The sequence below is a fragment of the Nicotiana tabacum genome, chromosome 1 (assembly GCF_000715075.1).
Source record: "Nicotiana tabacum cultivar K326 chromosome 1, ASM71507v2, whole genome shotgun sequence".
In the NCBI taxonomy this organism is placed as follows: Eukaryota; Viridiplantae; Streptophyta; class Magnoliopsida; order Solanales; family Solanaceae; genus Nicotiana; species Nicotiana tabacum.
The window spans coordinates 135,363,895-135,391,735 of NC_134080.1; the positions used below are offsets into that span (position 1 = coordinate 135,363,895).

The window sequence follows — 27,841 nt, forward strand, 5'->3', positions numbered from 1 at the left end:
CAATCTCTTACATCTTTTGAATGGGAATGATAACTTTTTTGAAATATTCACGGTAAGCTTAGAATTATGATCCAAACAATGGCGGATTTGATCTGTCTCTTTTCCCCTTTTCCTACCGTTTCTTTTGCTTTATTCTCTCTTTTATTATTCAAAGTTCACATATATTAAATAACTTGTCTAATATTTAAGATATATGTTTGCTACATATTAACAAAAATGGAGAATCAATTATTTAATATAGACCGATTTTCTTCTATAGTACTATAAATTATGACATGAATATTCAATTATATATTAATTGTTTTTAATAACCGCGCGAACTAATAAACTAGTCCTATTTAATAATTGTTCCCTCCACCGATTGGATAACTACAGAACCCAATAAAAATAATAGAACCAAACCAAACTTATTTTGGCCGAAGTGAATCACACATTTAAAAAGGACCAAAACTAAAAGGATCAAATCGAACCAATAAAAAATAGAATAAATAATTGAATGCGCGTCTTTAATTTTGTGCCAAATTTTATATTTGCAGAACGTATAAATAGTCACGTAAATTTAAGGGCGAATATGCTTAGGATGATAACTTTTCATCTCCATTCACTAATGATAAAAAAGTAATAACTACAACACACAAAGCATAAAAAAATTTGAGATTGAACTTTTTATATCCGATGTTCCAAAGGGACAAATTGAGATTGAATACAATACTACTGAGTTTTTGCAGTCAAAAACCGAAGAGGTGAAAAAGATAAACCTTGTAATAGTAGATAATTTTCTGTGCAAGTTGCATTACAGTATTTAGTATTTAATTAGATGAGAAGACAAGGAGAAGAGCCGTCAGAATCCACACGCCCTTTGTCCTGCTCTTACCTTCCACCTCATTTCTCTTCACCGGAATCACAAAATCTTCACTCGACGCCTCTTTCTCCGGCCAAATCTACTTGTAAGTTTCTCTTTCACCCAGTGAATTACATTCGTTTAGAATACGAATTTTCAATATTTAGTTAGTCAATTTCTGAATATTATGTATTCTGAAGAAGATGAAATGTTTATCAAGGTCATTTAGCAATCTTTTGTAGTGATCCAATCGTACTCATTTCAATTTTGGAATTAATATTGGATTTTGAATTTCTATTTTTTCAAAATTTTATGATCTCAATTTACTTTCTTTCTTTTCAAGTGTGTTTGAATTGAATCTGAAAGTAGAGCTGAAATGAAAGTGATTTAAGTTTGTATATTTGTTCAAGTACGGAGGAATATAGCCTATTTATTTCATTTAGCATGTCAATTGCATCAGCATCTGCTTTTTCTCTCTATTACTAAAAGTTCTTGAATATCTTTAATCAAGTTTTCAGTTCTTGCCGTATTAAGTTTGCTGGATCATAGAGTTTAGTTGCTACCAGATGCTGTATGTGTTATGCTGGTGCACCACTATCTTTAACATAGGCATGCCAATTACTAAGTTTGGCCTTAAACTCTTTGAAAACTTAATGATTATGATAACTTATCAACTTATCAGCAAAGTATAAACATCGATATTATCCAAAATCATTAATTTTGTATCGATATAACAAAAAGCAAAGGCGGAGTCACGATTTGAAGTTTATGGGTTCTGAACTTGTCATCAAACTCATAGCTCGTCTTAGTTGCTGAATTCGCAATTAAATATTTATACATATTTAATGAATTCTCTAATGCCAATACAAAGTCTAAGCAAAAGTTACTGGGTACCTAATGTTCTAGCTCTGCCTCCGAACAAAGTACGTCATTCATACATACATGAATTCAACGTTCTTTCGTATTATGAAAACGGTCAATAATAGCATCATTGGTTACATTTGCAAGTACTTCCTTCTCAAAGTAATAAACTAAACAATTATTTTAAAATGCATCACTAATACTATTATGCAATTCATCTTTGATGTGCTTCATGAACGAGAATACACTTTCTAGCGTTGCAGTCGCGACTGGTAAAGGAAGGGTTTGTATTTTTCTAGTCGTGGAGAGCGAAGACGGGTTAGGGCTTTTGACTTTTGAAGGGGGGATTTGTAAAAGAAAAAAATAAACTAAGTTGACTACTATGAAAAATTATTAAACTAAAGTTGAATCCAGAATAGGTAAAGAATATTAAATGTAGTAGACTATTACTACTAATCTATTGTTGAAAAGAAAAAAAAAATAGTGAAAGAGCAAAGCTCCTGAAGTTGGGCCTCGAACCCAGGTCACAATAAGCAAGGAAAGAACTTGTGCAGACTGCTCAACTGGTGCACCAATCCAGCTTCCTTGATTGAGGGGGCACAAGTAAATTGTACATGGGTTTCTCAATATATATGCAGATATATATACAGGGTTTTTGCCGAGGTTTATGGGGGTTGATGCACCCCTACCCTTAAGGGTAAGTTCGCCTCTGGAATAAGTTGAATCTCATGCTCCATTCTGATTTCGCTCAAGATATTTGGAAGACATTCCTTCTTAAGTCGGCATTCACTGGGTAATGACATTTTCTCTTAAAAAAGTTACCTGCTGCCTGTTATGGACAGTATGGTACTTGGATCTCAAGGAAGCAATGACAACACTAGAAAGTTCTCTACATTGGATTTTCTGGTCTATGTGGAAAGAGAGGAATAAGTTAACAGCTGTTCTGAAGATGATAGGCTTCTGTGCACTTGGTAAATTAGATGTTTGTATACTGCAATCATGGTATAAAAAGGCCTGCATGTGGGGTGGGGGCCAGATAACTTATGGGAGTTTACTAGTACCTAGCATTCTTAGCGCAGTTTTCTTTACAGGTTGAGTTCCTTTCATTTTTCATCTTTTGCTTTCTTGATTCTTCAGTTGTATCTTTTCTCTACATTGTTTCTTGTTTGTGTACGTCATCATTAAGATATGCCTCCTTTAATCAGATACATGGCCAGAAGATTCTGATTTACCCCTTCTAAGTGGTTTTGGCGATAAAAGTTCACTGCTTCCCACTTGTCCGTGGTTGTTTAAATGATATGTTAGTGGTTCTCTTTTTGTGTTTCAGCTAAAAGTAATGGGTATATACCTCAGTTCCCCCAAAACAGAGAAATTCTCAGAAGATGGTGAGAATGCTAGGGTAAGATATGGTTTATCATCAATGCAAGGATGGCGTGCAACAATGGAAGATGCTGTGAGTATCCCCTGTATCCCTGCTACTTACTTTAGTCAGTATGTTTTGTGATATAATTTGTGGAATGGAAATAAGTTGTTTGTTTTTATTCCATACATTTGGGATATTTATGATGCAAGATACAAGACAATAAATGTCAAAGAGGAAAAACACGGGTCTATAATTTCACAGCTTTCCACCTGGTAATTGGTAAAACTGAGGATTTTGGGCTGTCTCAAGCGGTTCCTAGAGGATGAGGTTATGTTTATAGTTGATTGTTCGCTTTCTTACTCAGGAGCAAAGTAACTTGTTTAAACTTTGTTTGATTTTGGTTTCTCTAGCTATTTTATCATTCTGAGGGTCTCGTCACATGTGTGGCATGAAGTTAAACTGGTATTTTTTACCATGGCCGTCTTAAGAGTCTTGACCAACTTCCTTTGCTTTGCCTACAGATTCATTGTAAGACTAATAACATTTCCAAAGTGGTAAGCTTTGGTAGTGGGACTACACAATGTTCTTTATGCTCGTCCTTCCTCTTAATGATCTATCTGCAGCCCATCTCACTTATCGGTTTAGACTCCTTCTGCAAAATAAAAGAAAAGTATTAAGTAAGTCAAAGGAAGCTGACGGAATCTTTCAGTGAAAGGAAATAAGCTAAAGTTATTTAATTAATTCTACTCAAGGTAAAATTGTCTTTAGTATCCTAAAATCACAAAATAATTAAGAATTGGAACTGTTATCAACTGAGATTACAATGTTTGCTTTTTTATCAGTTTAAATGCATCATAAAGGTTCATGTTATTATGGCCTTAAGTATTTAATAAATGCTTTTATTGTCATAGTTACTCTGAAACATGTTCTCAGTGTTTGTCTTATCATAGTGTTTTATTTATGGATAATCCAAAAGTATGTAGGAGTTAACTTCATCTTGAGCTGACCTTTCGTTCTGCTCCTTTGTTTAGCATGCAGCAATACCTGACTTAGATGCTTCAACATCCTTTTTTGGTGTCTATGATGGTCACGGAGGTATATATCTTGTCGTTGCATGGGTTAATATTGAGATGCTATACATTGTTTTTTCCCCGGACAAAGTAATAAATTTCATTAAAAGAAATGAAACATATGCCTGTATAAAGAAGTACACCGGAAAGTAGAAAGACCTACAAAAAATTATGGTTTCTACGTAAGACACCCAATCTCCTATACATTTAGGAATCTCGTGGGTGCACCAAAAGAAAATAAGGGATAAGAGGCTATTCCTCAAGTGTAAGTCCTTCTCTACTCCATCAAAATCTCTCCTTTTACTCTCTCCCTACAGTCATCATAAGTGCTAGAGGAGCAGCATCCCATGCCCTGCATCTTCTCTTCCGTTTTATAACAGAGGCATATAATAAGTTAAAACATGGTCTGGTCAGTTAAGGAATTTTTACCTGGAACACAGGCTTGTATTTCACATTGCGTTCATTGTATTTAACCTCTCCCTTACTCTAAAGGGGGGACCTGTTCTCTCTTTTCGTTTTCTTTTTTGAGAAGGAACTGAGGCATATAGAACTTAACAGTAGCTATGAAATCATGGTTCTGTTGCATCAAACATCAAGTGTGATGCAGTGCCATTTTGTAAAAGAAATCTTTTATGTTCATTCAGGTAGTAAGGCCATGGTCTGAACTTGGTATAAATGCATTATCAATTTTAGCAAACTTGCATTATGTAAGATTGTCACGACCCGGATTTCCCACCCTCGGGAGTCGTGATGGCGCCTACTCATAGAAGCTAGGCAAGCCACGAAATGCGGAAAATTCAACCTCTTTCATTTTAGCCTTTTTAACCAATTAAATTAGCAGGTAATCAACATTTAAATAATGACGAAAGATGAAATTTAAGCGGAAGACTTAGATAAATATTATACCAAAACTGATACGAATAAAAATCCAACATATATCTCTACCCAGAAACTGGTGTCACAACATTCACGGACTGTCTAGGAATGCTACATACAAGTGTCTGAAAAAGGAAATATAGTCTGTCTTGGATACAAAAGAAAACAGAACATCTAAATGGATAGAAGAGACGCCGGGCCTGCGGACGCCTGCAGGGCTACCTCGGTGTCTCGGTGGACTGAAGGCTGGCTCCCCTACCGCTGCTGACCAAGCGCTGCTCCTGTATCTGCACATAAGTGTAGAGTGTAGCATCAGCACAACCAACCCCATGTGCTGGTAAGTGTCTGGCCTAACCCCGGCGAGGTAGTGACGAGGCTAGGACCAGACTCCAAATAAACCTGTGTAGTTATGTATATATATATAGCGGAAAGATAAACGGAAACAAACAATTAAAACTGGGGAGGGGAAACATGCTTCGGGGAATAATAGATAAGGCAGAATCTCAATAAAATTATAAGGAAACCAAAATTTAACTTCTAACAAGGATAAGAAAAATAAAGGCAAATTTCACTTTCATTTTACATCTTGTTGCAGGCGTGCAACCCGATCCCATTTCTCATATCTTGTGGTAGGCGTACCACCCGCTCCCATTTCATCATATCTTGTGATATTCGTACCACGCGCTCCCATTTCATCATATCTTGTGGTAGGCGTACCACCCGCTCCCATTTAATCATATCTTGTGGTAGGCGTACCACCCGCTCCCATTTCATCATATCTTGTGGTAGGCGTACCATCCGCTCCCATTTCATCATATCTTGTGGTAGACGTACCACCCGCTCCCATTTCATTAAATCTCGTGGTAGGCGTACCACCCGCTCCCATTTACAAGCCAACACAAAATCACAAGGAATCCCGACAAGGGAACAAAAGCAATATAATGACTTTCCGGCAAGGGAGCAACAATATCGAAACAATCATCCCGGCAAGGAAGAATCAGCTATAACCAATCCTAACTCAACTTCTACTCAGCTCAATTAATATCAATACTCAATCATAAATAAAATCCACGAGAATAAACTAAATCTTTGCTCAATATCGAGAATCATCAATTAAAGCATCCGTAGTAATATTTAAGAACACAACAACTATCAATTTAAGACTTACGGTCATGCTCGACTCCAATGTATAGATACCCGTCACTATGCCTATTCGTCATACTCAACAAGAAGCAATTAACAAATAGGACTCAACTCCTAATCCCTCAAGCTAAGGTTAGACCGAACACTTATCTTGATGCCTCGAACACAACTCAAGTTTCAATTATAGCTTTACCCCTTGATTCCTCCGTCAATTCGCTCGTATCTAGCCACAAGTTACTTAATTACATCAATAAATGCTAAATGAATCAATTTGAATGCATGAAAATGAGTTTTCCAAAGTTTTACCCAAAAAGTCAAAATCGCCCCCGGGCCCACATGGTCAAAACCCGAGGTTCGAACCAAAACCCGATTACCCATTCCCCCACGAGCTCAAATATGTAATTTGTTTTGAAATCGGACCTCAAATCGAGGTCCAAATCCCCAATTTTTGAAAAACCTAGGTTCTACCCAAAACACCCAATTTCCCCCATGAAAATCATTGATTTGAAGTTGAAATGATGTTAAAAGATGTTAATGATTGAAGAAAACTAGTTAAAAACTACTTACAATTGATTTGGAGAGAAAGGTTGTTTAAAAAACCGCCTCTTATGTTTTTGGGGTCATAAGAAAATGAAAAATAACTGAAAATCCCGTCTAAATATACTGCCCCCTCAGATGCCCTGTGCGGACCGCACAAAATCAACTGCGGCCGCACAGGTTTCCTGTGTTCTGCAGTGACAAGTCTTAGTATTTTGGCCATAACTTTCTCTACAGATGTCCAAATTGTGATTTCTTTACCTTTCTGGAAACTAGACACGAAAGGCTACAACTTTCGTTTTTGAATCATCTCAAAATTCCTTATAGATCAAAAGATATAGGCTTCCGAAGTCGGACCAGTGAATTGTTCTTCACCGCGGACCGCACCAAAACTAGTGCGGCCGCACAGGCCTCTCCGCGGCAGCAGTCCATATCGTGCAGACCGCATTGGCCTGTTCAGAGGTACTCCACCTCTCTGAGCCTGCAACAGCTCAGTTTTTAAGCCTAAGACACCCCGGAACCTACCCGAAACTCACCCGAGCCCTCGGAACTCCAAACCAAGCGCACACAAAACCTCAGAAACATTGTACGGACTTATTCGTGTAATCAAATCATCAAAATAACATCATGAACATCAAATTAAATCTCGAGATTAATGAAATTTTCTCAAAACTTCTTTACACATCAATTTTGCTATTTAAGTCCGAATGACGTCATATGACATCCGTTTTTCACCAAATTCCACAGAAATGTCTTAAATCATATATAAGACCTGTACCGGGCGCCGGAACCAAAATACGGGCCCGATACCACCATGTTCTAAGCAAATTTCATTTCAAATTTCTTTAAACAATTTCAGAAAACAATTTTCTTTAAAAAATTCGTTTCTCGGGTTTGGGACCTCGGAATTCGAATCCAGGCATACGCCCAAGTCCCATATTTTCCTACGGACCTTCCAGGACCGTCAAATCACGGGTCCGGGTCCGTTTACCTAAAACGTTGACCGAAATCAAATTTATTTATTTTACAGTCAAAACTTATCATTTTTCACATATTTTCACATTTAAGCTTTCCGGCTATGCTCCCGGACTGCGCACACAAATCGAGGTGGTGCTAAGGGAGGTTTGTAAGGCCTCGGAACGTAGAATTTCATTGCAACACAAGTGATGACCTTTTGGGTCATCACATTCTCCACCTGTAAAACAACCGTTCGTCCTCGAACGGACAGAAGAAGGAAGTACCTGAGTCAGGGAAAAGATGGGGATAACGGCTCTGCATATCGGACTCGGACTCCCAGATCGATGCCTCAGGAGGCTGACCTCTCCACCGAACACGAACAGAAGGAAAACTCTTCGATCTCAACTGACGAACTTGCCGGTCTAGAATAGCCACCGGCTCCTCCCCATAAGATAAGTCCTTGTCCAACTGGTCAGTGCTGAAATCTAACACGTGAGATGGATCGCCGTGATACTTCCGAAGCATGGACACATGAAACACTGGATGCACGACTGATAAGCTCGGCGGCAAAGCAAGTCTATAAGCCACCTATCCCACTCGATCAAGAATCTCAAACGGGCCAATGAACCTAGGGCTAAGCTTGCCCTTCTTCCCAAATCTCATCACGCCCTTCGTAGGCGACACTTGGAGCAATACCCGCTCACCGACCATAAAAGCCACATCTCGAACCTTGCGGTCTGCATAACTCTTTTGCCTGGACTGAGATGTACGAAGCCTATCCTGAATAATCCTGACCTTGTCCAAGGCCTCCTGAACCAGATCCGTACCCAACAACCGAGCCTCTCCCGGCTCAAACCATCCAACCGGAGATCGACACCGCCTACCATATAATGCCTCATAAGGAGCCATCTGGATACTCGACTGGTAGCTGTTGTTGTAGGCAAACTCTGCTAAAGGCAAGAACCGATCCCATGAACCCCCAAAGTCAATGACACAAGCTCGGAGCATATCCTCCAAAATCTGAATAGTCCGCTCGGACTGCCCGTCCGTCTGAGGATGAAATGCTGTACTCAACTCAACCTGATTGCCAAACTCTCGCTGAACTGCTCTCTAGAAACGCAAGGTAAACTGCGTACCTTGGTCCGAAATGATATGACACCGACACACCATGAAGACGAACAATCTCCCGGATATAGATCTCAGCTAACCTCTCGGATGAATAGGAGACTGCCATAAGAATGAAATGCGCTGACTTGGTCAGCCTATCAACAATGGCCCATACTGCATCGAACTTCCTCCGAGTCTGCGGGAGTCCAACGACAAAGTCCATAGTGATCCGCTCCCACTTCCACTCGGGAAGCTCAATCCTCTGAAATAAACCACCAGGCCTCTGATGCTCATACTTAACCTGCTGACAATTTAAACACCGAGCCACATATGCAACAATATCCTTCTTCATTTTGTTCCACCAATAATGCTGCCGCAAATCCTGATACATCTTCGCGGCGCCCGGATGAATAGAGTACCGGGAGCTATGGGCCTCCTCTAAAATCAACTCCCGAAGCCCATCCACATTTGGCACACACACTCGACCCTGCAATCTCAAAACTCCATCATCATCTAAGGTAACTTGCTTGGCACCTCCGCGCTGCACCGTGTCTCTAAGGACACACAAATGGGGATCATCATATTGCCGATCACGGATACGCTCCAATAAAGAAGAACGAGCGACCGTGCAAGCTAATACCCGACTAGGCTCAGAAATATCCAACCTCACGAACCAATTGGCCAAGGCCTGAACATCCAAAGCAAGCTGCCTCTCACCGACCGGAATATAAGCAAGACTGCCCATACTGGCTAACTTCCTACTCAAGGCATCGGCCACCACATTGGCCTTTCCCGGGTGATATAAGATAGTGATATCATAATCCTTCAACAACTCCAACCACCTCCTCTGCCTCAAATTCAACTCCTTTTGCTTGAACAAATACTGAAGACTCTTGTGATTCGTGAACACCTCACATGCCACGCCATACAGATAATGCCTCCAAATCTTCAATACGTGAACAATGGCTGCCAACTCCAAATCATGAACCGGATAGTTCTTCTCATGAATCTTCAACTGCTGTGAAGCATAGGCAATGACCCTGCCCTCCTGCTTCAACACTACCCCAAGTTCAATACGTGATGCATCACAATAAATTGTATAAGGTCCTGAACCTGTGGGCAAAACCAACACCAGTGCCGTAGTCAGAGCTGTCTTGAGCTTCTGAAAGCTCGCCTCACACTCGTCCGACCATCTGAACTGGGCACCCTTCTGGGTCAAACTGGTCATCGGGGCTGCAATGGATGAAAACCCCTCCACGAACCGACGGTAGTAGCCTGCCAATCCCAAGAAACTCTGAATCTCTGTAGCTGATGCTGGTCTAGGCCAGTTCTTGACCGCCTCAATCTTCTTCGGATCCACCTGAATACCCTCTGCTGATACAACATGACCCAGGAATGCAACTGAACTCAGCCAGAACTCACACTTCGAGAACTTAGCATATAGCTGACTATCCCTCAGAGTCTGAAGAACCACTCTGAGATGCTGCTCGTGCTCCTCCCGGCTGCGGGAATATATCAAAATATCATCAATGAAGACTATCACGAACGAATCCAAATAAGGCTTGAACACTCGGTTCATCAAATCCATAAAAGTTGCCGGGGCATTTGTCAACCCGAATGACATAACCAAGAATTCATAATGCCCGTACCGAGTGCGGAAAGCTGTCTTAGGGACATCGGATGCCCTAATCCTCAACTGTTGGTAGCCAGATCTCAAGTCAATCTTTGAAAATACCTTGGCACCCTGAAGCTGATCAAACAAATCATCAATCCTCGGCAATGGATACTTATTCTTGATTGTAACTTTGTTCAACTGTCGGTAATCAATACACATTCTCATCGACCCATCCTTCTTCTTAACAAACAACACCGACGCACTCCAAGGCGAAACACTGGGTCTAATGAAACCCTTCTCAAGCAAGTCTTGCAACTGTTCCTTCAACTCTTTCAACTCAGGTGGGGCCCTACGATATGGCGGATAGAAATGGGCTGAGTGCCCGGATCCAAATCAATGCAAAAGTCAATATCCCTGTTGGGTGGCATACCCGGCAGGTCTGAAGGGAATACCTCAGGGAACTCACGAACAACGGGCACAGAATCAATTGATGAAACCTCTAACACTGGAATCGCGAACATATGCCAAATAGGCCAAACACCCCTTCTCGATCATACGCCGAGCCTTCACATACGAGATAATACTGCGGGTAGAATGACCAGGAGTCCCTCTCCACTCTAAATGCGGCATACCCGGTAAAGCTAAGGTCATAGTCTTGGCATGGCAATCCAAGATAGCGTGGTAAGGTGATAACCAGTCCATCCCCAATATAACATCGAAATCGACCATATCTAAAAGCAACAAATCTACACGAGTCTCAAGACCCCCAATCACCACAACACAAGAACGATGGACTCGATCGACCACAATAGAATCACCCACCGGTGTAGACACATAAACAGGAACGCTCAATGAATCACTAGGCATAATCAAATACGGTGCAAAATAAGATGACACATACGAGTATGTAGACCCCGGATCAAACAACACTGAAGCATCTCTATCACAAACCAGAACCATACCTGTAATAACTGCATCTAAAGCCTCAGCCTCGGGCTTGGCTGGGAGAGCATAACATCGGGGCTGGGCCCCACCACCCTGAACTACATCTCTGGGACGGCCTGCAGCTGGCTAGCCTCCACCTCTAGCGGCCTGAGCTTCACCTCTAGCATCTCTACCTCCACCTCTAGCACCTCTACCCCCACCTCTAGCTGGCTGGGTGGCCTGTGGGACACCTGGTGCCTGAACCATAGCGCGGGAACCCTGATGCGGAGAACTGCTCGAAGCTCGAGGGCAATACCTAGCAATGTGCCTCGTGTCGCCACAAGTAAAACAAGCCCTCGGCTGCTGGGGCTGACGACCTTGGAAACTTTGAAGCGGTAGTGCACTGATAGGTGTTGGTGGCGCACTGTAGGACTGCTGATCAGAATACTGTATCTGAGGACCACGGCTACCTGACGCACCGTGAGAAACCCGGAGTGCTGACTAGAAAGACCTAGGGGATGGTCTCTACCTCCAGACGAGTTACCACTGAATCTGCCTGTATGACGGGGCCTCTTATCCGACCCATGACCACCTCCCTATGGCAGGACCATCTCCACTCTCCTGGTCACATTGGCCGCCTCCTGGAAAGATATCTCACTCCCAGTCTCCCTAGCCATCTGAAGACGAATCGGCTGAATAAGACCATCAATAAACCTCCTCACCCTCTCTCTCTCAGTTGGTAGTATGACAAGAGCATGGCGAGCTAAGTCGATGAACCTGGTCTCATACTGGGTAACAGTCATGGAACCCTGCTGGGGGCGCTCAAACTGCCTCCGATAGGCCTCTCTCTGAGTAATGGGGAGAAACTTCTCCAGAAATAGCTGTGTGAACTGCTCCCAAGTCAAGGCTGACGATCCGGCTGGTCTAGCTAAACAATAATCCCTCCACCAAGTCTTGGTGGATCCAGACAAGCGAAACGTAGCAAAATCGACCCCATTGGTCTCAACAATACCCATGTTCCTGAGAACCTCGTGGCAGTTGTCTAGGTAATCCTGGGGATCCTCAGTAGATGCACCGCTGAAAGTAGAAGTGAAGAGCTTGGTGAACCCATCCAGCCTCCACAAAGCATCGGTAGACATAGCCGCTCCATCGCCGGTCTGAGCTACCACACCCGGCTAAATTGCTCCAACTGGCTGAACCGCTGGAGTCTGAATCTGGGGAGCTACCTGCCCCGGAGTGCGAGTAGCAGGAGTCTGGGCCCCTTCTCCAGCCTGAGAGACGGCTGGTGCTATAGGAAGCAAGCCTGCCCGGGTGACACTCTCCATGAGGCCCACTAATCGGACCAGAGCATCCTGAAGAACTGGGGTAGCAATAAACCCCTCTGGGACCTGAGCTGGGCCCACCGGAACTGCTGGGGCCGAAACCTCCTCATCAAAATCAACCTGAGGTTTCGTCACTGGTGCTGCTGCTCGGGGCTGAGCTCCGCCCCTACCTCAGCCTCTAGCACGGCCTCGCCCTGTGACCCTCGTGGAAGCTGCTGCTGGGGGCTCGGACTGCTGAGTGGTGGATGAGGAAGCGCGTGTTTTCGCCATCTGCGAAAGAACAGAGTAGAAATTCAATTAGCATTGAGAAACAAACCGCACGACAAAAAAGAACGAATGTGAAGTTTTTCCTAACCCAGTAGCCTCTGGGGGATAAATACAGATGTCTCCGTACCGATCCCTCAGACTCTACTGAGCTTGTCTGTGAATTGTGAGACCTATGTAACCTAGAGCTCTAATACCAACTTGGCACGTCCCGGATTTCCCACCCTTGGGAGTCGTGATGACGCCTACTCATAGAAGCTAGGCAAGCCACGAAATGCGGAAAATTCAACCTCTTTCATTTTAGCCTTTTTAACCAATTAAATTAGCAAGTAATCAGCATTTAAATAATGACGAAAGATGAAATTTAAGCGGAAGACTTAGATAAATATTATACCAAAACCGATACGAATAAAAATCCAACATATATCTCTACCCAGAAACTGGTGTCACAACATTCACGGACTGTCTAGGAATGCTACATACAAGTGTCTGAAAAAGGAAATATAGTCTGTCTTGGATACAAAAGAAAACAGAACATCTAAATGGATAGAAGAGACGCCGGTCCTGCGGACGCCTGCAGGGCTACCTCGGTGTCTCGGTGGACTGAAGGCTGGCTCCCCTACCGCTGCTGACCAAGCGCTGCTCCTATCGCTTCACATAAGTGAAGAGTGTAGCATCAGCACAACCGACCTCATGTGCTGGTAAGTGTCTGGCCTAACCCCGACGAGGTAGTGACGAGGCTAGGACCAGACTCCAAATAAACCTGTGCAGTTATATATATATATACAGCGGAAAGATAAACGGAAACAAACAATTAAAACTGGGGAGGGGAAACATGCTTCGGGGAATAACAGATAAGGCAGAATCTCAATAAAATTATAAGGAAACCAAAATTTAACTTCTAACAAGGATAAGGAAAATAAAGGCAAATTTCACTTTTAGTTTACATCTTGTTGCAGGCGTGCAACCCGATCCCATTTCATCATATCTTGTGGTATGCTTACCACGCGCTCTCATTTCATTATATCTTGTGGTAGGCGTACCACCCGCTCCCATTTCATCATATTTTGTGGTAGGCGTACCACCCGCTCCCATTTCATCATATCTTGTGGGAGGCGTACCATCCGCTCCCATTTCATCATATCTTGTGGTAGGCGTACCACCCGCTCCCATTTCATTAAATCTCGTGGTAGGCGTACCACCCGCTCCCATTTACAAGCCAACACAAAATCACAAGGAATCCCGGCAAGGGAACAAAAGCAATATAATAACTTCCCGGCAAGGGAGCAACAATATCGAAACAAGCATCCCAGCAAGGGAGAATCAGCTATAACCAATCCTAACTCAACTTCTACCCAGCTCAATTAATACCAATACTCAATCATAAATAAAATCCACGAGAATAAACTAAATCTTTGCTCAATATCGAGAATCATCAATTAAAGCATCCGTAGTAACATTTAAGAACACAACAACTATCAATTTAAGACTCACGGTCATGCTCGACTCCAACGTATAGATACCCGTCACCATGCCTATTCGTCGTACTCAACAAGAAGCAATTAACAAATAGGACTCAACTCCTAATCCCTCAAGCTAAGGTTAGACCGAACACTTACCTCGATGCCTCGAACACAACTCAAGTTTCAATTATAGCTTTACCCCTTGATTCCTCCGCCAATTCGCTCGTATCTAGCTACAAGTTACTTAAGTACATCAATAAACGCTAAATGAATCAATTTGAATGCATGAAAATGAGTTTTCCAAAGTTTTACCCAAAAAGTCAAAATCGCCCCCGGGCCCACATGGTCAAAACCCGAGGTTCGAACCAAAACCCGATTACCCATTCCCTCACGAGCTATCATGTTTTAGGACATCACTGTTCTGCGTTTAGGCAAGCCTACAAGGCGATTTTAAATTCTGCAACTCTGAAACTGTTTCTGCAGCTTAAAGTTATTCAGATTTAATAGGTTTAATTAATAGGCAAGTTAAATAGGATCCTCACAAATTGGCTTAATTCGGTACTTTATAACCTCTGGTCACTTAGATATCATGTTCTAGGATTTGTTTGAATGTTGTTTGAAGACATGCACTTATGTGATATGCTTGAGGAGGCAACAGTGAGCCTCTAACTTGCTTTTATATGCAGTCCTAAATTGTTCTTACATGTCGCCTAGAATTTTCTCCTTTTAAGCACCTTAGGGGTTGTCTAGAACTGCCCAACTTTAGAGGTCCTAAAATACCTCCAGGACCACAATGGAGGGGATGGGTAGTGCACGCGTAGGACATTGTCGAGGTTATTAGAACACTTTAGGCTATGACCACGAGGAGGGACTTGGGTAGAACGGGATATGATGACTACGCGCTAATGTCATGTGTAGCCCCTCATTGAGGAGTATTTACTGGGCATTGAGTGGGGTGATCCTGTAGGCTAACTAACCTAGGACCCTTCTTCCCAAATCCCCTTTGCTTAAAACTTTATTTTTATGCACACAACTTGTTCAAATTCTTTTCTCATTACTTGAGTCATACAATACCCAACATGCTTTATTTATTTGTTTTAACTTCTTATCTGTTAAAGGACTAATTCATAAATATAAGTTCGGCCGGGACCCACAATTGTGGACCAAGAGGGGTGCCTAACACCTTCCCCTCGAGGTTATTTCGAGCCCTTACCCTAAATCTTTGGTAATGCAAACCAATCCAAGAGTTAATCACTCCAGGTGCCCTAACGCACCACAATCCCTTAGGTGGCGACTCTTTAAAATACACAATTCCCAAAAAGGAAATGAGTTATTACCCCCATAAATGTCAAAACCCGGACCTTTTCTTCCCTGTAAAAAGGGGAGGGAGAAAAAGGGGAGGGGGCGACATTTCCTGCAAATAAGTTAAATGGTCCTCTGCGCACATGGACTTAACTAACAAATTGTCAATGTAAACTTCCATCGTTTTACCTATCTGTTCCTCGAACATCTTGTTAACTAGGAGTTGATATGTGGCTCCAGCATTTTTTAGACCGAAGGGCATTACATTGTAACAGTACGTTCCAAACTTAGTGATAAACGAGGTCTTCTCTTGGTCCTCCGGGTTCATCTGAATTTGATTATACCTGGAGTAGGCATCGAGAAAGGTTAGAATCTCGTGGCCGGACATGGCATAGATCATGCGATCGATATTAGGCAATGGAAAAGAGTCTTTAGGGCATGCCCTATTTAAATCTTTATAATCTACACACATTCTAAGTTTGTTTCCCTTTTTAGGAACTACGACCACGTTGGCTAACCACTCGGGGTATTTTACTTCCCGAATAGACCCTATTTTAAGAAGTTTAGTTACCTCATCCTTTATGAATGCATGCTTCACCTCGGATTGGGGCCTTCTCTTTTGTTTTACCGGTTTGAACCTAGGGTCGATGCTTAGTCGGTGTGTTGTTATTTCTAGCGGGATTCCTGTCATATCTAGATGGGACCAAGCAAAACAATCAATATTATCGATAAGAAATTGAATTAATTTTTTCCTAAGTTCGGGGGTTAACCCCGTTCCTAGGTATACCTTTTTCTCGGGCATGTGCTTGATCAATATGACCTGTTCCTGTTCCTCGACCATTGATTTGGTTGCGTCTGACTCTTCAGGAACAATGAAGGTTCGAAGAGTAAGGAAATCCTCATATTCCTCTTCGATTACCTGTTCCTCCGGCTCGATCGGGACTGGGATCGGTGATTGCTATTTGGCCGCTTGCTTATCCTTGGCCCCCGATTTTTCCGAGGTCGAAGTCATAAGTATTGGTGTCACTTCATCGACTGCAAACATTTCCTTTGTAGCACTTTGTTCTCCATAGACTATTTTCACACCATCCTCTATAGGGAATTTCATCATCTGGTGAAGGGTCAAAGCAACTGCCCTCATGTTATGAATCTATGGCCTCTCGAGAAGTATATTATACCTTATGTCGCCTTCGATGACATGGAATTTCTTATCTTGAATGGTTCCAGCCACATTCACTAGTAGGATGATCTCCCCCTTTGTTGTTTTGTTTTCTATGTTGTTACTATTTAGGACTCGGGATGCTGGTACAATTTGGTCTTGCGGGCCGAGCTGCTCTACGACCCTCGATCTGATTGTGTTTGCTGAGCTACCTGGATCCACTAGAACACGTTTAACTTGAATTTTATTTAAAAAATAGAAAATACCAGGGTTATAGCTGAGATATGCCTTCTGCTTCCTCGTCATAGAATGATAGGGCATCCTCGGGCACATAGCTCCGAGTCCATTTTTCTCTGGTGATCGACACCTTGGTGCATTTGAATACAGGTCTTTGTGGGACATCAACACTGCCAACGATCATGTGGATTACATGTTGTGGTTCTTCCTGCTCATTTTTTCTACTTGCATCTCTCTCCCTGAAGTGATTCTTAGCTCGATCGCTGAGAAATTCTCGAAGGTGACCCTCGTTGAATAACCGAGCTACCTCCTCCCTCAGCTGCTTGCAGTCTTCATTTCTATGGCCATGTGTGCCATGATACTTACAGATCAATTTTGGATTCCTTTGAGATGGGTTGCTTTGTATAGGACTAGGCCACCCGGTATCTTTGATTCTTTTAATAGCTAACACAATCCCAGATACATCTACACTGAAATTATACTCCGACAATCAAGGTGACTCCACAAGGTCGGTATGTTTATCGAACCCATTCTTACTCATGAGTCCCCGAGAGCATTGACCTCGATCGTTTCTCCGATCATTCTGAGGAGTGTTACGACCCGAGCTGTTGTTTCTCCGATCGACATTTGTCTAATATCGCTCCTTGTTGGATCTTGATTCCCTCTCTGTATCCCTCGGGGGCTTAGCTGCCAACCTGTTAGGATGAACTGAGCCTGAGGGGCTCCCAACTGGTCGTCCTCGACCCTAATCTTCGATTGGTAACGGTTATGCACGTCCGACCATGTCACAACTGTGTACTCGATCAGATTCTGCTTTAATTTTCGAGACGCAATTGAACTCCTCTCATTCAAACCCTGTATAAAAGTTTGTACTGCCCAGTCATCTGAGACTGGTGGTAATTCCATTCGCTCCATCTGGAACCTGGATACGAACTCCCTTAACATTTCGTCGTTCCTTTGTTTTATCTTTAAAACGTCTGATTTTCTTGTAGCCACCTTTATGGCCCCGGCATGTGCTTTCACCAAGGCGTCCATTAACATAGAAAATGAATCAATAGAGTTCAGAGGCAGGTTGTGGTACCAAATCATAGCTCCTTTTGACAAAGTTTTCCCAAATTCTTTCAACAATACTGACTCTATCTCATCATCATTCAGGTCGTTTACTTTAATTCCGCAGATATATGAGGTAACATGCTCATTGGGGTTAGTTGTCCCATTATATTTGGGTATATCGGCATGCGGAACTTCTTGGAGATGAGCATCAGAGCCGCACTCGGAGGGAACAACTTTTGTATGAACTTTTTGGCGTCCAAACCTTTCAAGACCGGGGTGCCCCTGGTATTTGATCAACACGGGAGTTTTAAGTCTCCACTTTTTATCATTATCCTCAGTCCTCTTTTCTTCGGACTCGATCCTCTTGGTGAGTTCCTCGAGCATCCTCATAATTGTGGGGTTAGTCCCCGAGCTGTTCTCGTTTGATCTTTCTGGCACATGCTCAATACGTCGAGTATTTTTTGGTTCGTCTACACTTGGAGTTTTATTGTGACTTTGAAGTTGAGCAATGGCAATATGTTGAGCTTGTAGCATCTCGAATATTACTTGGAGGTTAATTCCTCCATCTCCTACACCATGTGTTCTTTGGCCACCAGATCTGACTTTCATGCGTATACTTGCTCCGGGGTTTGCGCCTAGATCCGCATTCAAAGCAATATGTGAACTAATGTCTACTGGTTCTGCATTTGACACTTCTCCAGGGTTTATCGGTGGTACATCGACCCCTAGAGCAACTATGCTGTCATTTTCTCCATGGAACCCAAGACCGTTATCACCGTGTACGGGTGCATTTTGTGAGTTTGACATGTTTTATCCTAAAATCAAAGAATCTTTGACAAGAACAAGTGTGAAAATAACGTGCATTATCAAAATCAGTATTGAAACAAACACTATTATATTTAGCCCCACGGTGTGCGCCAAACTGTTTACCTTGAAAATACGAGTAACAATTAAATTTTATTTGTGGTTTTAAAGACACGTGATTTAGTTCAATACCAGTTAATAATCAAGAAATATGAAGTATAGATGAAGGAAATAAGTAAGACTAAACCAGTAGATAAGTCAGTCTCGATCGAGCCAAAGTGACCTCGAATTGGTCAAGAACAATAAAGCAAGAATAATAAAGCTAAAAGATAATTCTGATGAACAATGATCGAAAAAGTAAGATAGTATATTCTTTGTCGATGCTTGGATAATGTTTACAAATGAATGAGATTCTCTTTATATAGGAGGGGAACCCTAAATAAGGTACGTTTCCATTTACAGTAAAGAAACTTATTGGGATAGCAGTATAACCGCCTAGTATAGATTTGTACTAATTCGTACAAATCAATTTCGGAATTTACGCCATGATCTTGGGACGTGGCAAGAATCTTATCCTTCTATAACAAACTCATAACGACACTATCTCGGAGTTGGTCATACTTGGCTCCGATGCTCCTTGAACACTTAGGTTTTCGTGCCTCTTATTCTGCCTTCGAGCCCGAGCTTGGTCTTTATCGAACTTCTGCCCTCGGTGCGACGTCTCGAGCCTACTAAATCGGGGACACCTAATTTCACTGTACACACGCGAGCGCGCACACACATACACACACACACACACACACACACACACATATATATATATATATATTTGTGTGGGTGTGTGTGTGGGTGTGTGAGATTATGTTACTTTTGTTTTTGTAAATGTGGAAGAACATAATTAATATTCGATGCTTTCTTTTATGTTTTTTTTGGTTTTCCACCTAGTGTACGGTACCCACATTGTGGCTCGACTAGATCCATATTCACACCGAAAAGTCTCACATTGGGGAGTAAAGCGCTCCCTAACAAAGACGACTCCATACCCAGGGGCTCGAACACGAAATCTCTAGTTAAAGATGAAGGAGTACTTATCACTCCACCACAACCGTTGTTGATATGCTTTCTCTTATGTTATTGTACACACAACTAACTTACTATCTTGCATTCTCGCTTTTTTGTCTTTCTACATTGGCTAATTTCTTTTTTTTTTCGATTAATTTATTTGAGGCGAAAATTATTTGCACCCCGAACTTCACTTTAAAAATTAAATGTTTCCCCTTCTCCCTCCTCAACTTTGAACAATAGACATTCTCCTATTTTTTTTTCCAATGCAATGCCTATTTTTCTCTTGGTATTTTTAATCCTCCATCAATGTAATAATATCTTTTATATTATATATCGTATTTTATTTTTAATAGGAGTATTTTACCTATATAAGTAGATAATCTTTAAGGAATTTGTTAATAAAATTTACCTTCAGTTTTGTTAATTGTCTTTTATATTACCTGCATAAAATATGTTTATAAAGTTCTCACTATGTTTATTTAATTACTACTTCTTACTTTTCTTTTATTTTTCGTCTCAAAAATGATATTTATTTATTTTTAAAAAGGAAAACAAGTTATGGTTTTAAAGAAGTGAAAAAGAAAAGACAAAGTTGATAATGTAAGGGTATAATATGTACTTTGAAAAGTCAAATAATGTATGAGGGGGAGAATATTTATTATTCAAAGTTGAAAGGGGAGTTTGATTTTAGAGCAAAGTTGGGAGATATAAGTGATTTTTGCTGAGGTTTTTCATTTTTCATCACTAATCATGTATTTTTCCTCCTCTCTTTTATTGTCTGATATTTTATTTTGCTTAAATCTGTTTAAATTAAAGGTAATTACATTTGACTTAGTTAATTATATAAAAAATGAATTATTAAGTATATTTATTTCACATAATTCTCTTAACCTTTATAATTATAATAGTTTGAAAAAGCAATCTCTTACATCTTTTGAATGGGAATGATAACTTTTTTGAAATATTCACGGTAAGCTTAGAATTATGATCCAAACAATGGCGGATTTGATCTGTCTCTTTTCCCCTTTTCCTACCGTTTCTTTTGCTTTATTCTCTCTTTTATTATTCAAAGTTCACATATATTAAATAACTTGTCTAATATTTAATATATATGTTTGCTACATATTAACAAAAATGGAGAATCAATTATTTAATATAGACCGATTTTCTTCTATAGTACTATAAATTATGACATGAATATTCAATTATATATTAATTGTTTTTAATAACCGCGCGAACTAATAAACTACTCCTATTTAATAATTGTTCCCTCCACCGATTGGATAACTACAGAACCCAATAAAAATAATAGAACCAAACCAAACTTATTTTGGCCGAAGTGAATCACACATTTAAAAAGGACCAAAACTAAAAGGATCAAATCGAACCAATAAAAAATAGAATAAATAATTGAATGCGCGTCTTTAATTTTGTGCCAAATTTTATATTTGCAGAACGTATAAATAGTCACGTAAATTTAAGGGCGAATATGCTTAGGATGATAACTTTTCATCTCCATTCACTAATGATAAAAAAGTAATAACTACAACACACAAAGCATAAAAAAATTTGAGATTGAACTTTTTATATCCGATGTTCCAAAGGGACAAATTGAGATTGAATACAATACTACTGAGTTTTTGCAGTCAAAAACCGAAGAGGTGAAAAAGATAAACCTTGTAATAGTAGATAATTTTCTGTGCAAGTTGCATTACAGTATTTAGTATTTAATTAGATGAGAAGACAAGGAGAAGAGCCGTCAGAATCCACACGCCCTTTGTCCTGCTCTTACCTTCCACCTCATTTCTCTTCACCGGAATCACAAAATCTTCACTCGACGCCTCTTTCTCCGGCCAAATCTACTTGTAAGTTTCTCTTTCACCCAGTGAATTACATTCGTTTAGAATATGAATTTTCAATATTTAGTTAGTCAATTTCTGAATATTATGTATTCTGAAGAAGATGAAATGTTTATCAAGGTCATTTAGCAATCTTTTGTAGTGATCCAATCGTACTCATTTCAATTTTGGAATTAATATTGGATTTTGAATTTCTATTTTTTCAAAATTTTATGATCTCAATTTACTTTCTTTCTTTTCAAGTGTGTTTGAATTGAATCTGAAAGTAGAGCTGAAATGAAAGTGATTTAAGTTTGTATATTTGTTCAAGTACGGAGGAATATAGCCTATTTATTTCATTTAGCATGTCAATTGCATCAGCATCTGCTTTTTCTCTCTATTACTAAAAGTTCTTGAATATCTTTAATCAAGTTTTCAGTTCTTGCCGTATTAAGTTTGCTGGATCATAGAGTTTAGTTGCTACCAGATGCTGTATGTGTTATGCTGGTGCACCACTATCTTTAACATAGGCATGCCAATTACTAAGTTTGGCCTTAAACTCTTTGAAAACTTAATGATTATGATAACTTATCAACTTATCAGCAAAGTATAAACATCGATATTATCCAAAATCATTAATTTTGTATCGATATAACAAAAAGCAAAGGCGGAGTCACGATTTGAAGTTTATGGGTTCTGAACTTGTCATCAAACTCATAGCTCGTCTTAGTTGCTGAATTCGCAATTAAATATTTATACATATTTAATGAATTCTCTAATGCCAATACAAAGTCTAAGCAAAAGTTACTGGGTACCTAATGTTCTAGCTCTGCCTCCGAACAAAGTACGTCATTCATACATACATGAATTCAACGTTCTTTCGTATTATGAAAACGGTCAATAATAGCATCATTGGTTACATTTGCAAGTACTTCCTTCTCAAAGTAATAAACTAAACAATTATTTTAAAATGCATCACTAATACTATTATGCAATTCATCTTTGATGTGCTTCATGAACGAGAATACACTTTCTAGCGTTGCAGTCGCGACTGGTAAAGGAAGGGTTTGTATTTTTCTAGTCGTGGAGAGCGAAGACGGGTTAGGGCTTTTGACTTTTGAAGGGGGGATTTGTAAAAGAAAAAAATAAACTAAGTTGACTACTATGAAAAATTATTAAACTAAAGTTGAATCCAGAATAGGTAAAGAATATTAAATGTAGTAGACTATTACTACTAATCTATTGTTGAAAAGAAAAAAAAAATAGTGAAAGAGCAAAGCTCCTGAAGTTGGGCCTCGAACCCAGGTCACAATAAGCAAGGAAAGAACTTGTGCAGACTGCTCAACTGGTGCACCAATCCAGCTTCCTTGATTGAGGGGGCACAAGTAAATTGTACATGGGTTTCTCAATATATATGCAGATATATATACAGGGTTTTTGCCGAGGTTTATGGGGGTTGATGCACCCCTACCCTTAAGGGTAAGTTCGCCTCTGGAATAAGTTGAATCTCATGCTCCATTCTGATTTCGCTCAAGATATTTGGAAGACATTCCTTCTTAAGTCGGCATTCACTGGGTAATGACATTTTCTCTTAAAAAAGTTACCTGCTGCCTGTTATGGACAGTATGGTACTTGGATCTCAAGGAAGCAATGACAACACTAGAAAGTTCTCTACATTGGATTTTCTGGTCTATGTGGAAAGAGAGGAATAAGTTAACAGCTGTTCTGAAGATGATAGGCTTCTGTGCACTTGGTAAATTAGATGTTTGTATACTGCAATCATGGTATAAAAAGGCCTGCATGTGGGGTGGGGGCCAGATAACTTATGGGAGTTTACTAGTACCTAGCATTCTTAGCGCAGTTTTCTTTACAGGTTGAGTTCCTTTCATTTTTCATCTTTTGCTTTCTTGATTCTTCAGTTGTATCTTTTCTCTACATTGTTTCTTGTTTGTGTACGTCATCATTAAGATATGCCTCCTTTAATCAGATACATGGCCAGAAGATTCTGATTTACCCCTTCTAAGTGGTTTTGGCGATAAAAGTTCACTGCTTCCCACTTGTCCGTGGTTGTTTAAATGATATGTTAGTGGTTCTCTTTTTGTGTTTCAGCTAAAAGTAATGGGTATATACCTCAGTTCCCCCAAAACAGAGAAATTCTCAGAAGATGGTGAGAATGCTAGGGTAAGATATGGTTTATCATCAATGCAAGGATGGCGTGCAACAATGGAAGATGCTGTGAGTATCCCCTGTATCCCTGCTACTTACTTTAGTCAGTATGTTTTGTGATATAATTTGTGGAATGGAAATAAGTTGTTTGTTTTTATTCCATACATTTGGGATATTTATGATGCAAGATACAAGACAATAAATGTCAAAGAGGAAAAACACGGGTCTATAATTTCACAGCTTTCCACCTGGTAATTGGTAAAACTGAGGATTTTGGGCTGTCTCAAGCGGTTCCTAGAGGATGAGGTTATGTTTATAGTTGATTGTTCGCTTTCTTACTCAGGAGCAAAGTAACTTGTTTAAACTTTGTTTGATTTTGGTTTCTCTAGCTATTTTATCATTCTGAGGGTCTCGTCACATGTGTGGCATGAAGTTAAACTGGTATTTTTTACCATGGCCGTCTTAAGAGTCTTGACCAACTTCCTTTGCTTTGCCTACAGATTCATTGTAAGACTAATAACATTTCCAAAGTGGTAAGCTTTGGTAGTGGGACTACACAATGTTCTTTATGCTCGTCCTTCCTCTTAATGATCTATCTGCAGCCCATCTCACTTATCGGTTTAGACTCCTTCTGCAAAATAAAAGAAAAGTATTAAGTAAGTCAAAGGAAGCTGACGGAATCTTTCAGTGAAAGGAAATAAGCTAAAGTTATTTAATTAATTCTACTCAAGGTAAAATTGTCTTTAGTATCCTAAAATCACAAAATAATTAAGAATTGGAACTGTTATCAACTGAGATTACAATGTTTGCTTTTTTATCAGTTTAAATGCATCATAAAGGTTCATGTTATTATGGCCTTAAGTATTTAATAAATGCTTTTATTGTCATAGTTACTCTGAAACATGTTCTCAGTGTTTGTCTTATCATAGTGTTTTATTTATGGATAATCCAAAAGTATGTAGGAGTTAACTTCATCTTGAGCTGACCTTTCGTTCTGCTCCTTTGTTTAGCATGCAGCAATACCTGACTTAGATGCTTCAACATCCTTTTTTGGTGTCTATGATGGTCACGGAGGTATATATCTTGTCGTTGCATGGGTTAATATTGAGATGCTATACATTGTTTTTTCCCCGGACAAAGTAATAAATTTCATTAAAAGAAATGAAACATATGCCTGTATAAAGAAGTACACCGGAAAGTAGAAAGACCTACAAAAAATTATGGTTTCTACGTAAGACACCCAATCTCCTATACATTTAGGAATCTCGTGGGTGCACCAAAAGAAAATAAGGGATAAGAGGCTATTCCTCAAGTGTAAGTCCTTCTCTACTCCATCAAAATCTCTCCTTTTACTCTCTCCCTACAGTCATCATAAGTGCTAGAGGAGCAGCATCCCATGCCCTGCATCTTCTCTTCCGTTTTATAACAGAGGCATATAATAAGTTAAAACATGGTCTGGTCAGTTAAGGAATTTTTACCTGGAACACAGGCTTGTATTTCACATTGCGTTCATTGTATTTAACCTCTCCCTTACTCTAAAGGGGGGACCTGTTCTCTCTTTTCGTTTTCTTTTTTGAGAAGGAACTGAGGCATATAGAACTTAACAGTAGCTATGAAATCATGGTTCTGTTGCATCAAACATCAAGTGTGATGCAGTGCCATTTTGTAAAAGAAATCTTTTATGTTCATTCAGGTAGTAAGGCCATGGTCTGAACTTGGTATAAATGCATTATCAATTTTAGCAAACTTGCATTATGTAAGATTGTCACGACCCGGATTTCCCACCCTCGGGAGTCGTGATGGCGCCTACTCATAGAAGCTAGGCAAGCCACGAAATGCGGAAAATTCAACCTCTTTCATTTTAGCCTTTTTAACCAATTAAATTAGCAGGTAATCAACATTTAAATAATGACGAAAGATGAAATTTAAGCGGAAGACTTAGATAAATATTATACCAAAACTGATACGAATAAAAATCCAACATATATCTCTACCCAGAAACTGGTGTCACAACATTCACGGACTGTCTAGGAATGCTACATACAAGTGTCTGAAAAAGGAAATATAGTCTGTCTTGGATACAAAAGAAAACAGAACATCTAAATGGATAGAAGAGACGCCGGGCCTGCGGACGCCTGCAGGGCTACCTCGGTGTCTCGGTGGACTGAAGGCTGGCTCCCCTACCGCTGCTGACCAAGCGCTGCTCCTGTATCTGCACATAAGTGTAGAGTGTAGCATCAGCACAACCAACCCCATGTGCTGGTAAGTGTCTGGCCTAACCCCGGCGAGGTAGTGACGAGGCTAGGACCAGACTCCAAATAAACCTGTGTAGTTATGTATATATATATAGCGGAAAGATAAACGGAAACAAACAATTAAAACTGGGGAGGGGAAACATGCTTCGGGGAATAATAGATAAGGCAGAATCTCAATAAAATTATAAGGAAACCAAAATTTAACTTCTAACAAGGATAAGAAAAATAAAGGCAAATTTCACTTTCATTTTACATCTTGTTGCAGGCGTGCAACCCGATCCCATTTCTCATATCTTGTGGTAGGCGTACCACCCGCTCCCATTTCATCATATCTTGTGATATTCGTACCACGCGCTCCCATTTCATCATATCTTGTGGTAGGCGTACCACCCGCTCCCATTTAATCATATCTTGTGGTAGGCGTACCACCCGCTCCCATTTCATCATATCTTGTGGTAGGCGTACCATCCGCTCCCATTTCATCATATCTTGTGGTAGACGTACCACCCGCTCCCATTTCATTAAATCTCGTGGTAGGCGTACCACCCGCTCCCATTTACAAGCCAACACAAAATCACAAGGAATCCCGACAAGGGAACAAAAGCAATATAATGACTTTCCGGCAAGGGAGCAACAATATCGAAACAATCATCCCGGCAAGGAAGAATCAGCTATAACCAATCCTAACTCAACTTCTACTCAGCTCAATTAATATCAATACTCAATCATAAATAAAATCCACGAGAATAAACTAAATCTTTGCTCAATATCGAGAATCATCAATTAAAGCATCCGTAGTAATATTTAAGAACACAACAACTATCAATTTAAGACTTACGGTCATGCTCGACTCCAATGTATAGATACCCGTCACTATGCCTATTCGTCATACTCAACAAGAAGCAATTAACAAATAGGACTCAACTCCTAATCCCTCAAGCTAAGGTTAGACCGAACACTTATCTTGATGCCTCGAACACAACTCAAGTTTCAATTATAGCTTTACCCCTTGATTCCTCCGTCAATTCGCTCGTATCTAGCCACAAGTTACTTAATTACATCAATAAATGCTAAATGAATCAATTTGAATGCATGAAAATGAGTTTTCCAAAGTTTTACCCAAAAAGTCAAAATCGCCCCCGGGCCCACATGGTCAAAACCCGAGGTTCGAACCAAAACCCGATTACCCATTCCCCCACGAGCTCAAATATGTAATTTGTTTTGAAATCGGACCTCAAATCGAGGTCCAAATCCCCAATTTTTGAAAAACCTAGGTTCTACCCAAAACACCCAATTTCCCCCATGAAAATCATTGATTTGAAGTTGAAATGATGTTAAAAGATGTTAATGATTGAAGAAAACTAGTTAAAAACTACTTACAATTGATTTGGAGAGAAAGGTTGTTTAAAAAACCGCCTCTTATGTTTTTGGGGTCATAAGAAAATGAAAAATAACTGAAAATCCCGTCTAAATATACTGCCCCCTCAGATGCCCTGTGCGGACCGCACAAAATCAACTGCGGCCGCACAGGTTTCCTGTGTTCTGCAGTGACAAGTCTTAGTATTTTGGCCATAACTTTCTCTACAGATGTCCAAATTGTGATTTCTTTACCTTTCTGG

General features: G+C 40.3%; 1 protein-coding gene across 4 annotated transcripts in view; it reads left to right on the forward strand.

The window, feature by feature from the left end:
- The first annotated feature begins 272 nt into the window (after positions 1–272).
- The window catches only part of LOC107803665 (putative protein phosphatase 2C 60), a 53,601-nt gene continuing 26,032 nt past the window's right edge, over positions 273–27,841 (forward strand). Inside the window, exons 1-5 of one of the 4 annotated variants that reach the window (XM_075253566.1) lie at positions 3,024–3,155; positions 4,097–4,160; positions 21,699–21,828; positions 23,911–24,036; positions 24,978–25,041. In XM_075253566.1, the coding sequence (XP_075109667.1) occupies positions 23,920–24,036; positions 24,978–25,041 (181 nt within the window). In that variant the 5' untranslated portion in view covers positions 3,024–3,155; positions 4,097–4,160; positions 21,699–21,828; positions 23,911–23,919. Of the gene's footprint in view, positions 948–3,023; positions 3,156–4,096; positions 4,161–21,698; positions 21,829–23,910; positions 24,037–24,977; positions 25,042–27,841 lie in introns of those variants that run through there. The other 3 variants (XM_075253556.1, XM_075253564.1, XM_075253573.1) reach the window with 3 other exon arrangements.